Here is a 13670-nt window from a genome sequence, read left to right as displayed (position 1 = left end):
TTCGACGAGCTGGGCACTGGATCGATGCTGAATCTGCAATAGCAACCGGATCAGTCTCCTTTCCCTGCCCTGGCTGCTCGAAGGGTGCTGTCTAGCTAGCCTTACAACTCAGATTGCTCCCGAGTGGCGCAGCGGTCTAAGGCACTGCATCTCAGTGGCGTTACTACAGACCAAGGTTCGATTCCAGGCTGTATCACAATCCGGCCGTGACTGGGAGTCCCATAGGGCGGCGCACAACTGGCCCAGCGTCGTCCGGGTTTGGCCGGGGTAGGCCGTCATTGTAAATAAAAATGTGTTCTTAACTGACTTGCCTAGTTAAAAATAAAATAAAAATATTCCTTTTCATGTTAAGGTACTGTTAAAAGATGAGCTATTGAAATTAATGAAAGTAATATAAACTGCACATCTCTGTAATACAACAAGCTGTGGTCTTGAGTAATGACAGGGTAGAAATCCTGCTCTCCATTAATTACTGACCACCACTGTTACCATAATGACATGAACAGAAAGCTCTGTGTCTAATCTTAGATGGCTTTACTACTACAGCTCTCCAACATTGTCATTATGTCCACCTCAAATTCAACATGGCGTTTAGATTATATTTCTCATGTGCCTCTAATATTATTGTTATTCATATTTAGAATGGGAGTTTGTTGTTATATTGTAGTTCTATACTGCCTCCCCTATTATTACCATAGCTGTGGGTTATAAATAGGTTCAACCAAATATTAACAGAGAAAATATATACTTTGAGGTTATTGATTTGATATACTGTAAAAGCGCATTTCTTTCCAGAAAAGACCTGAAGACTTGAAGTACATGGGATTGGGAAAGCAGGATCAGGTTATTTCCGCTTCAGCCTCAGATCAAGAATCTAGCCTGGAAGCTGCTGGCCACAGGTCACCATCATGCTATGAGAGAATGAATAAATACAAAAAAAGGTGATGAGAAAAGCAAAAGTAGAAAAAAAGCAGGACATTTTATTGCCACAAAAAGATAATCTCTAGGATAATTACCTGGAGGCTCATAAAAGTGGCCAGCCACTCGATCAGCTCCTTCTTTGATTCACAGCACAGGTACCTGCGAAGATTGGTAGTGGGCGGGGGAAGGGCTAGATCTTTACCATGATCCTCAGCAGAGCTTAAGTGCTCTAATTACTACTGTTTACCGATCTTGAGTTGCTACTAAAGACACTCACCATTGCTGTATGTCTCGTACTGCCTTCTCACACACTACAGTCATCCCCCAGCTAGAACACAAGATCATAAGGATCATAAGAAAGGAGAGCAAGGACATGATATGGACAGCTGATATGGACTCAAATGATTTGAAATGGGGGGTTGCTGGTTAAAGCCCCAAGTGGGACATTCAGAGACTCTCACCATGACGGTGGCTGTAGCTTCTTCTTGATACCACAGTAGACCTTCAGAGCATGGACTGGACACTCCCTCTCAGGCTGAGAACTCTACAAGATGAGCAAACAAAGCTGTTGTTACACAAATACTGCATATACATTACAGGAGTCTCACACTGTCAGAAACAAACAACACACACACATCCCCTCTTACCTTTACTTCTTTGTACAGCCTTAGAGACACGCCACTGAGCACACAGAGGCGTCTGCTGAAGGTTCCCTTACCCCGTTGACGCTTCTCTTCACAGAACTTGATCAGACCGTTTCTTGACACATCTACCTTGCCTGCTGTGAAAGGGGACATCCAACTCTCATTTACTTTGTACACATTTTCTACCATATCATTAACACATCTCCTTCCCCCTTTTCATTGGACTTTCTCTTCCGTTATCAATGCTTTTTTTTTTTACAGAATATATGCAATTGTGTAAGTATATTTATAGTATGTACTGGTCATTCAAAACTTGATGTAGTAAAGTTTAACTTTATAGTCAATCCAAAACTGACTATGTAGTCATTCAAAACTCCTTCAAAATACTGTACCTATGTTGATGAGAATGGCCTCCATGTAGCAGTTCCTCTTGACCACCAGATGACAGTCTTTACCCAGAGAGAAATAGATGGTCAGCACTCGCTCCTGATAGTGCAATGGACGCTCTGTTGGGGGAACCAGAGAAGTATGTATTTGACCACTAGTTTACAGTTGAGCACTAGTGTTCATTATAACAATATAAGATATTTTACACTTCATTACCAACAGCTGTCCTACTCCTCAAACATTTAAGAAGATACTTTGCAACTGTAACTGAGGTGTTCTAAACCATTACCTATCTCCTGGTTGTCGCTGACCAGGAAGCAGCTCCAGTAGTCCCCCTGCTGTGGAGGGATGTTCCTGCGTCTCAGGACCTTACCTACCAGCTCCGCAGCACTCACTTCCTGGGAGATCTGAGGGAGGGGAGCAGGCAGGGGAGCTTATGATCATCTGGGCACAAAAAATTGCAGAAGAACACCCTGTACTGTAGTCTATGGATTCTAGAGTCAAAGGTGAAAGGGGAGAGTGCACATGGAGCTGACCTGAACCAGCAGTTCAGAGCCCTCCGCCTTCCTCTCGAGGTAAACCCCACAGATGGTGAGAGGTGAGGGGCTTCCCTACAGAACAGGATGAAGAGAAAGATGCAGCAGGCCAACAGCCATCCTTATTCCAGCAAATAGTAAGAGATAGATAGTATAGGTCAAGGATTTAATAATTTCAGTTGTGTGGCAAACAACTGCTGCAAGGGGTTCTGAAAATGTCATTATGCCATGGGTGTGTGCTCACCTCCTCAGCGTGTTCCTCCTGCGCTTTGATGACATGAGAGATCATGTCCAGCTGCCTCTGAAGCTGCTCTGCATCCACCTGCCACACAGACAGACAGATACATTCCATCCATCTGATCAGGCCATTTCATTTGGCTTCTTGTGACAACACAGTGCATTTCGCTCTCTTTATCTTCTATAAATCAGTGATGTCATCAGTGTGAGACAGACACACTCACATTGAAGATGTCCTGGTAGTTCTGGATTAGATCCTCTACCACCTGTCCTGCGCTTTTATCAGTGCCGTCCGTCTGGAAGAGCGTGGGACCAAACACAATGGCCAGGTTGTGCATGTTCATCTGATTCTCATTTGCAAAGCACTGGATGCTTTGGGAACAAAATCGCCAGATTTGTACAACAGCGATGCATGTCTTGAATTTTCTAAGACAAATTAGCTCAGCTGGTAGAGCACGGCGCTTGTAACGCCAAGGTAGTGGGTACGAACCCCGGGACCACCCATACACAAAAAATGTATGCACGCATGACTGTAAGTCGCTTTGGATAAAAGCGTCTGCTAAATGGCATATTATTATTATATTATTGAATTTTCGAAGACAAATTAGTCAATTCCTTATATATAAACTGTATATAAACTATTTTTATTCTACTTATAGGTGAATAAAGGACAAATGTCCCAAATATAAACTCATATTCTCATCAGGTCCAGTGGGAAAGAGGAAGATTTTTCCAGAATGGAGATAAGAAAATAAGAAGGAGTACAGACAGACGTAGAGATTGAGGCTCACCAGTAGAGGTGGTTGATGACAGCCCCCAGAGTGGCTCTGTTGACTGGGGGGAGGCTGTGGAGGAGGGCCTGGTACTTGGACACTCTCTCACTCATCTCACTGACAGCTGGTGGACATAGAAGAAGAATACCTACACATTACAGCACACAACTCCCTATCATGGGGCTACCACTGAGTACGTTTACATGCACACTAATAATTCTATATTAAACTGATTATGGCAGAAGACAGAGTATGACATTAGTCATGTAAACACCTTACTCTGCTTATCTTAATCGGCGTACGGTCATAATCGAAGTAAGCATATGCTGATTAAAACACCTAGTTTTCTGAGCAATCTTTAGAATTATTAGGACATGTAAACAGCTTAATCGGCGTTCCAGTGGTGTATTTGATCTGCGCATATGCAAGCACCGGGTAGTGCAAACCTCCCTCTTATGCGTGAGTGAAGTAAGTTCGGAAAAACTGAAAGTATGCATGTTATAAATCGTTTTTACTTACAAACTTTATATGTCTGAACTCAGAATCAAATAGCCTTCGCAAAAATAACATGATCACTATGGTAGAACGTTCATTTTAATTGACGATTTTCTGCATTTATCAAAAGTCCCATCAGTAGCCTGATTTCAGGTGTAAACAGGGTTATTAGGGAAATCGTTCTTCTTGCAAAACATGTAAATGTTTTAAACAAGCTATTATATTAACCTGACTATCCACAATAATCACATTATTGTGTGCATGTAACAGTGCTCAATGATACGACTACCAAGACGAGCAGTGAAAAGCAGTGGTGTTGTCATTGTGGTCCACCAGTATTAGAATAAGGGTAGGCCAGACTCACTAGTGGTGTGGAGCCATTGCAGAGAGGCCTGATAGCCGTTGAAAACACCATCTCCCACTTCCCTGAGGAACCTCTTCAGGACATTGGCCACGTCATCCACCTGGCGCTCCCCTTCACTCAGACGGACCTGCCGGGCATCATGGCGGAGAAAGAACAGTAGGGCGGCAATCCTGGAGTTCACACCACACCTCCGATAGATGCCCTCTGACTTCAAACCTGGAAAGGAAACCGTCATAAAGAAACAAATTAACACTGAACCATTAACACAGACTTCCAAATACACTGATACTGAAATTAGTGAAGCTAGTAAGAGCTTATCTTTTGTTAGGTATCTGTCCCAACCGATGCCATGCTAGGTCCACCCACCATGCTGTGTGATGTAGCTCATGCAGCGGTCCACGATGACAGGGATGTCTGTGTCAGTGAGCTGCTGCTGTTCCAGGGGGCCTTCTCCTCTCCCTGAGCCCTGCTTGAGCCCACTCAGCCAGCCCTGGAAGTCAGGCCTCCTGACCCCCTCCACACGCAGGCTCCTGCCTCTGTCCACCAGCACCACAGCACCAGCACCAGCCTCCTGCTCAATGGCTAAAACAGGGACACAAAACAACATACAATATCATGACTCACACAATCAAACACTGTCTACATCAACATGTACATCAACATAGTAGCTGTTTTATTCCGTGCAGCCAAATATATATCACTCTTACATCATTAGTACAACAACACACACTAAAACCTTAAACTTCACTAAACTTCTCCCTCTACAGTACATCCTAATCTCTCCACTGTGGTAGTTTCAGGGGTGACTCACAGAGCTCCTTTATTTTGCGCAGGTCGATGTTCTCCACTCGATCTGCTCCGTGGAGGAGTAGGCGCAATCTGGAGCCCCCCAGGGAGAACCAGCCCAGGCGAGGGCAATGGAGGCTCTGGCCCTCAGTGTAGCGCAACTGGCCCACCCTCTCAAAGGACCAGCACACCAGGTCCTCTGCTGCAGATGGGACCAGCGCCTGACACACAATAAGATAAGACAGTACCTAGCTATACACTTGCAAAACTACTAATTACCAGTCTATCATAATACTCATTGAAATCTAGTTTTAAAGAGGTGGTTACCTTGGCGATGGCCTTGATCCACCCTCTCACTTTGTCAGAGGAGTCTTCTCCAAATAGATAGACTTTCCCAGAGTCATGGTACAGCTCAAAGGAATGGGCATAACTGAGCCAGGAAAGGTACAGTGTGGTAAGAAATATATATATAAACATTGTACTGAAGCCTACACTGATAGGGTTTTATAAACTCCCAATGATGCCTAAATGGTATAAACAACTGCACTTGCTACACCCTGGAAAAGTCATGTGATCTGCTCACGTCATTACTGATGGGGGTGAATGTGTTTTGCCTGTCTTACCCATGTTTCCCTAGGGGGTTGACCAACAGACACAGGACATCACTCATCTTCATCCCTCCCCTCTGACTGGAGCTCTTCTCACTCTCATAGTAGCTGAAGTTACCTTGGTTCAGAGAGCACCAGCGACGACTAAAATCTATAGAAAATCTATACACTTAGCTGATGGTAACTGTATTGGCATTAATAACACTTCCCTTAGAGGACTGTCCAAGTTGGTCATTATTTCACCTGACCAATAGACATTTAGATCTAAACAGGGTTGGGGAGTAACTGTTTACAATAAAGCTGTAGCTGTAATCAGTTACATTACCAGCAAAAATATTGTAATCAGATTACAATACTTTTTAAAAACTAGATGATTACTTCTTGGATTACTTTTAAATTCAGAACGGATGTTTGCTAAATACAATTATATGACACCATTCTATTTTCTCATTGACATTCAATTCAACATTGAAAAAAGGCTAAAGTTTAAGTTTGTTCCACTAATAGTCAGACCACTATTATGACACACCAAATGCGTTTGATGGATCCTTTGTGTATTCTTCTAATGCCTCTTAAGGGGAAAGTAATCCAAAAGTAATCAGATTACATTACTGAGTTTGGGTAACCCAAAAGTTATGTTACTGATTACAATATTGGACAGGTAACTAGTAACTTTAAGGGATTACATTTAGAAAGCAACCTACCCAACCCTGGATTTAAAGCATGTCCAAACAAATCCCAGAGATTCAAGTTTATACATAGTGCCATGATTGACCCACCTCCTTTTGCTTTGTGCTCTGTTACTGGCCGTATTGAGGAAGCGGTCTTGAAGAGATAACCAGTGTGTGAGACGGGGAAAGCAGCCTCTAGGAGTGTGTGATCTCCAGCCCTAGACCCTGGCAGCTCTAGAGAGGAAATACATACATTTACATTACATTTACATTACATTTACATTACATTTACGTCATTTAGCAGACGCTTTTATCCAGAGCGACTTACAAATTGGTGCATTCACCTTATAGCCAGTGAGATAACCACTTTACAATATGTTTTTTTTTTTAAATGGGGGGGTAAGGGGGGGGTAGAAGGATTACTTTATCCTATCCCAGCTATTCCTTAAAGAGGTGGGGTTTCAAGGTTCTCCGGAAGGTGGTGAGTGACTCCGCTGTCCTGGCGTCGTGAGGGAGCTTGTTCCACCATTGGGGTGCCAGAGCAGCGAATAGTTTTGACTGGGCTGAGCGGGAACTGTGCTTCCGCAGAGGTAGGGGGGCCAGCAGGCCAGAGGTGGATGAACGCAATGCCCTCGTTTGGGTGTAGGGACTGATCAGAGCCTTAAGGTACGGAGGTGCCGTTCCCCTCACAGCTCCGTAGGCAAGCGCCATGGTCTTGTAACATAGAACTACTGTTGTCTCCTATACTGAACAAAACAGAAATGTCCTGTGTCCAATACAAGTTGGATGTAAAGTTGGAGCAGAGGGTTCTCTTTCATATATTTTATTGGAGTTTTTATTTGTTTAAGTGCATGACAACACAAAACATGCCACCTGGTGGCAGAAAAGCCACACAGCATCCATAAACAACAACTTCATACAACAGGAGACAAAACAACACTGACAAACAATTGACAACAAAAACAAAGAGCAATAATAATGATACAGTTAATTTGGGTCATTTACGACACCAGCTACGTTGTGGTCATGAGCTTTGGATACGAAAACTAAATAAAATAGGCGCATTGTTCCAGACCTGTACAGGCCGTCGGAGATGCACCCAGAAAAAATATAAATGGAGTGGAGGGTTGATTGATGAGACTCCTACCTGTGTTGTGGTTGTGAGTGAGGAACTCCACCTGTAGTATCTGTCCATAGTGTTGGGCCATGGACACAGGGCTGGGCAGCTCTGGATCACCTGTATAACAATTCACATCTGCTCCACAGAACACCAGAGACAGAGTCTCCAAAACATCACCCGTCTGAACGGTACTGCACAGAGCCTGAGAGGTAGGCAGGGATGGAGAGAGAGAGAGAGAGAGAGAGAGAGAGAGAGAGAGAGAGAGAGAGAGAGAGAGAGAGAGAGAGAGAGAGAATCAGAGAGCAGAACATACATGTCTAAACTTTTGAGAGTATGAGATGGAGAGAGAGAGAAGGAGAGAGAAACATAGAGATATAAAGAGAGAGAGAGAGATAGAGAGAGAGAGAGAGAGAGAGAGAGAGAGAGAGAGAGAGAGAGAGAGAGAGAGAGAGAGAGAGAGAGAGAGAGAGTGATATTTGACAGTAGAGTTTCTCACTTTGTTGAGGGCCTCCTGTTGGCCAAACAGAGCATGGTAGCGGCGGTATTTCCCCTGACAGTACTTAGCAGTGATAAAGCGCTGGCGCTTCTCACTATCACTTGATGGGTGGAGCGCCTCGCTTGGTGGCATGTTAGCTGCCCAGAACAGGTTTACCCTGTTGTTACCTAACAGGAACACCTGGTGAACAGAGAGTGACATTAGAACCTTGATCTGAAAGATGTACAGTGGGGGAAAAAAGTATTTAGTCAGCCACCAATTGTGCAAGTTCTCCCACTTAAAAAGATGAGAGAGGCCTGTAATTTTCATCATAGGTACACGTCAACTATGACAGACAAATTGAGAAAATAATATCCAGAAAATCACATTGTACGATTTTTAATGAATTTATTTGCAAATTATGGTGGAAAATAAGTATTTGGTCACCTACAAACAAGCAAGATTTCTGGATCTCACAGACCTGTAACTTCTTCTTTAAGAGGCTCCTCTGTCCTCCACTCGTTACCTGTATTAATGGCACCTGTTTGAACTTGTTATCAGTATAAAAGACACCTGTCCACAACCTCAAACAGTCACACTCCAAACTCCACTATGGCCAAGACCAAAGAGCTGTCAAAGGACACCAGAAACAAAATTGTAGACCTGCACCAGGCTGGGAAGACTGAATCTGCAATAGGTAAGCAGCTTGGTTTGAAGAAATCAACTGTGGGAGCAATTATTAGGAAATGGAAGACATACAAGACCATTGATAATCTCCCTCGATCTGGGGCTCCACGCAAGATGTCACCCCGTGGGGTCAAAATGAAAAAATCCCAGAACCACATGGGGGGACCTAGTGAATGACCTGCAGAGAGCTGGGACCAAAGTAACAAAGCCTACCATCAGTAACACACTACGCCGACAGGGACTCAAATCCTGCAGTGCCAGACGTGTCCCCCTGCTTAAGCCAGTACATGTCCAGGCCCGTCTGAAGTTTGCTAGAGTGCATTTGGATGATCCAGAAGAGGATTGGGAGAATGTCATATGGTCAGATGAAACCAAAATAGAACTTTTTGGTAAAAACTCAACTCGTCGTGTTTGGAGGACAAAGAATGCTGAGTTGCATCCAAAGAACACCATACCTACTGTGAAGCATGGGGGTGGAAACATCATGCTTTGGGGCTGTTTTTCTGCAAAGGGACCAGAAGGAAAGAATGAATGGGGCCATGTATTGTGAGATTTTGAGTGAAAACCTCCTTCCATCAGAAAGGGCATTGAAGATGAAACGTGGCTGAGTCTTTCAGCATGACAAGGATCCCAAACACACCGCCCGGGCAACGAAGCATTTCAAGGTCCTGGAGTGGCCTAGCCAGTCTCCAGATCTCAACCCCATAGAAAATCTTTGGAGGGAGTTGAAAGTCCGTGTTGCCCAGCGACAGCCCCAAAACATCACTGCTCTAGAGGAGATCTGCATGGAGGAATGGGCCATAATACCAGCAACAGTGTGTGAAAACCTTGTGAAGACTTACAGAAAACATTTGACCTGTGTCATTGCCAACAAAGGGTATATAACAAAGTATTGAGAAACTTTTGTTATTGACCAAATACTTATTTTCCACCATAATTTGCAAATAAATTCATTAAAAATCCTACAATGTGATTTTCTGGAGAAAAAAAATCTCATTTTGTCTGTCATAGTTGACGTGTACCTATGATGAAAATTACAGGCCTCTCTCATCTTTTTAAGTGGGAGAACTTGCACAATTGGTGGCTGACTAAATACTTTTTTCCCCCACTGTATCCCTTTATTGACAGGGTGAGCTATGAGAGAATTCTTCTTTTCAAAGGACAACATGTAAATGAATACAAATATACAAATAAGAGGAAGCATAGTGTGAGGAACATAAATAGAAGAGGACCACATATGGGTGCTGAGGATGAGGTTACTAATAGAATACTCATTAGAGACTGTGCCTACCTGAATAAGGTTATCAGTCCACACTGTTTCATCCATCCTCAGACTGCGAACTTTGGACACACTCTGGCCCAGACCCCTGTGCACGCCTAATCCACAGAGAGATGTCAGAGTTAGATTTCAATGTCCTCTACCAGGCATTGTTATCCAATGGAAATGCATGTGCACTGTACCAATGTGGTACAACTGTTATTAACCTGAAATATTTTAAAATCAAATTCTATTTTGTTTGTCACATGCGCCGAATACAACGGGTGTAGACTTTACTGTGATAGGCTTGCTTACGATCCCTTCTGAATGATGCAGTTTTTAAAAAATTATAGTAACACAAGAGGAATAAAATATACAAGAATTAAGCTATATACAGGGAGTACCAGTACCAGATCAATGTGCAGGTGTACAAGGTAATTGAGATAGATATGAACATGAAGGCAGGCTAAAATGGCATCAGGATAGATAATAATAAGAGTAAAATAAAGAACAGAGTAGCAGCAGGATATAATGAGTGATCTTGACCAATCAATGCTCTTGACCAATGACTCTCTGAGTCTGGACTTTATCTAGGCATGGTTCTTCTGTACCTGCACAGCACTTGCAGAGGACCACACAGAGGTTGACAGAGGCCCAGTCTGGGTGGGGGGCGCCACAGTCAGCACAGCGCTGGTTGGCCTTCTCAGCCCAGATCTTGTGGGCCACCACGTCACTGGACAGAGAGCGACTGACACAGGCCTGCAGGGCAACCACCCACTGATCTCTCTGCTGCGCCGACTCGGCCAGAAAACTAACCAAACAGAACAGGGGTCACAGAGGGTTCACTGTGGGATGACATTAAAGGGTCATTCAGAGGTCAGTCTCACCTGAATGTCCTGTAGAAGGTGGTGAGGTTAAAGGACCGTTTGTCTGTGCTCTTCACAGTACCCACATTCATCTCAATGGAGGTGATGCCAACACCCTGGCTGTACTCCTGATGACAGAGAACATCACAGGTTTTTAAGAATACATAACTGACTCCAAAGGACTTTCATGCACGTTTATTTTTTTTTGGGACAAATGCATGCACCATGGATACACACCTCAGCGTTCCCGTAGAGGAAGACCCTGTCTGCACAGATGACTACATAGACTTTGGAGCGCAGTCCATTAATCTCCAGGTATCCTTGTTTACTAACGAGAGAGACTCCACTATCACACTGTCCACTGGTAAAACTGAAGTTCATAAGGGACATCTCCATGCTGTTACGATGCTGCTGAATAGTTTCTTTCAGTACTGACACCCATTCCTCCCTGACAGCTGAAAACACACACACACACACATACATACATACATAGATTACACACACAAAGTATTAATATTTCCTCATTGTGATCATTGTTATTTTAGGCTGAACACTTACTGTTGTTTTCAGCACGGAACAAGAAAGTCCTGTTCCTTGTCACCACCTCAAACTTCTGCTCTCCAACGTTAAGCACTTCATTGACAGACGGTATGGCTATGATCCGCTTTGAGTAGACCTCCTGAGGAAAAAGGAGAGAAGGAGTGAGAAGGAAGGGGGGGTCTAATAAGTAAGTTATTTCACAGTATACACTCTGATCTGTGACACTATGTGTGGGTCTATGGAAGACGTCTGAACCTTCTCGTTTTGAAAGTATCGAAGGTACTGTGCATCTAACATCACCCAACGCTTCTGGAAAATAAGGCTCCTGCAGATAAAACAGAGATTACTTACACTCTAAATCATGCACACACACACATGCATGAACAAACACACAAATGTATGCATGTACACACACGCACTCATGCGCACACACACACCCCTCTCTCTTACCCCTGAGGTGGGGTCTTGTCCAGCCAACCCATCTTGATAACAGGAGTGTTGTGAAGATCAGAGTCTCCAGGGTCGTATGATCGTGACAGTGTGCAGGCAAGATAGATACTGTCTTCATCAACCGATGGTGTTCTCCTGAGAAAAGAGATACACACAAAAGCAGCAAGTACATGATGTTCACCTTATCTCATCACGTTTTCTCCAGATGCGAGACAAGTATAAGATAACCAAAACATGTAATCGAAGGAATCACACACAACTCACATGCAAAACAGTTCAAAAGAAACACACCTGTATGCTTCAATGTCCTCACACTCAACCTCCTCCACACTAAACTGACTGCGGAAGCAGTTCTGCATGGCCTGCAATGAATCCTCCTATTGTGCAGAATACAAAATGCTAACAATGTATCAAAATGTCATTATTCACACTTCAATGACTTGTGTACAAAAATAACTCTGGCATGTGTACAATCACTAACATAAACACCAATCACTCTAAACATCTGTAATCACACAAAAGAAGAGACAAATGTAGTACATAAACATCTACACATACAGATGCATAACTTACCTGGTCTGCCATGACATCTGAGACGAATAACTGAAGCCAAAGGATTACAGTAAATAAATAGTTTCCCTGTTATGTCGGGAAATGTACAGCTGCGTCACAGGTTCCAATGAAAAACCACAGAATCAAACAGAGAGTCAGACCTCACAACTGATGGCAAGGAAGTAAATGAATACAGTAACTTTATACAGTAACTCAGTCATTTTTTTCCAGAGTCTGAGATTAGTTCACATAGATAAACTGACAGGGTTCGAGTAAGAAATGGGCACTGTCATCTGGCCACCTGTTTGGGATGGCGAGCCCCATCTCTCTGACAATGTTCCTCTTTTCACAGCAGGTATATACAGGAAGTGGGCTTAATATACTGCCGTCAGAGAGACTGATGTTCCTCATGAAACTGCAATCACCCTGAATAAGCAGCCTTTGTCTGACATTTACAGCAGCTTCTCTAATGGCACAAGGCCACATGCACATGAGTAAGGTATGATCCTTTACATATTGACAGAGTGTAACTACAGGCTGACCTGTACTGTATCTTCTGTATATTCTACAGTATATTATAAGGAATACAACTCATTGTAATTTTATGAAAAATACCACTCTTGTTTGAATAAATCTATTGATAACAGTCCATTTTCAACAGATCATCTCAGATATATCATAGAAGCAGATCAGAGAACACAGCAGGCAGGTAAAGCATAGCAGCGAGAGACAATTTGTGACCTTATCTGTAGCTCTTGGGCTCTTGTAACTGTGCTGAACTGCTACCTTTGGACATAAGATGTTGCAGATGCAATGACAGATATGCTCAGTAAAATCAATGTACTGGAGTGATAATATATCTCTGAAAAGGTATTTTGCCTTTGCAATAGTGAAGTTTACACTCACCAACCTTAATAGTCTTCTTTCCCTCTTCTCTGGGGAGTGACAGATCTGAGAACATTCTTCTCTGTCTAAATTAGGGTAGTGTAAAACAGAGAGAGAGAGAGAGAGAGAGAGAGAGAGAGAGAGAGAGAGAGAGAGAGAGAGAGAGAGAGAGAGAGAGAGAGAGAGAGAGAGAGAGAGAGAGAGAGAGAGAGGTTTACTGTATATTTTGTATTGTTTATTTCACTTTTGTTTATTATCTATTTCACTTGCTTTTTCAATGTAAACACATGTTTCCCATGCCAATAAAGCACCTTAAATTTAAAATTGAATTGAATTGAACTGAGAGAGAGAGAGAGAGAGCGAGATCATTGACCACTAGAGGGCTCCCGAGTGGCGCAGTGTTCTAAGGCACTGC

The 13670-nt window shown here is 43.2% G+C and overlaps 1 protein-coding gene across 3 annotated transcripts; it reads right to left on the bottom strand.

Annotated features, from left to right (window-relative positions):
- Positions 1–270: 270 nt before the first annotated feature.
- Positions 271–13322, bottom strand: LOC121573661 (arf-GAP with Rho-GAP domain, ANK repeat and PH domain-containing protein 1). Of its 3 annotated transcripts, none has more exons than XM_041885806.1 (28): positions 12392–13322; positions 12110–12195; positions 11819–11953; positions 11624–11693; positions 11387–11507; positions 11066–11283; positions 10850–10956; positions 10574–10773; positions 9996–10081; positions 8039–8218; positions 7570–7744; positions 6531–6656; positions 5767–5902; positions 5471–5573; positions 5169–5364; positions 4724–4939; positions 4358–4573; positions 3517–3622; positions 2950–3097; positions 2733–2810; positions 2489–2563; positions 2242–2359; positions 1958–2071; positions 1569–1702; positions 1383–1465; positions 1199–1249; positions 1017–1080; positions 271–911 (listed from the first exon to the last, which is right to left on the bottom strand). In XM_041885806.1, exons 1-28 carry the CDS (start codon positions 12401–12403, stop codon positions 867–869), a joined length of 3399 nt encoding a protein of 1132 aa, XP_041741740.1. In that variant the 5' UTR covers positions 12404–13322; the 3' UTR covers positions 271–866. The 3 variants fall into 3 exon arrangements, with proteins under 3 accessions (XP_041741740.1, XP_041741742.1, XP_041741743.1); XM_041885808.1 differs by having other exon boundaries at positions 1569–1699; XM_041885809.1 differs by lacking the exons at positions 271–911; positions 1017–1080; positions 1199–1249; ... (1 more) ...; positions 1569–1702; positions 1958–2071 and having other exon boundaries at positions 2270–2359; positions 2489–2609.
- Between the last annotated feature and the right edge of the window lie 348 nt (positions 13323–13670).

The sequence above is a fragment of the Coregonus clupeaformis genome, chromosome 9, assembly GCF_020615455.1.
Source record: "Coregonus clupeaformis isolate EN_2021a chromosome 9, ASM2061545v1, whole genome shotgun sequence".
Classification (NCBI taxonomy): Eukaryota; Metazoa; Chordata; class Actinopteri; order Salmoniformes; family Salmonidae; genus Coregonus; species Coregonus clupeaformis.
The sequence above is the reverse complement of the archived record's forward strand: the minus strand, read 5'-3'. Positions and strand labels throughout refer to the sequence as shown.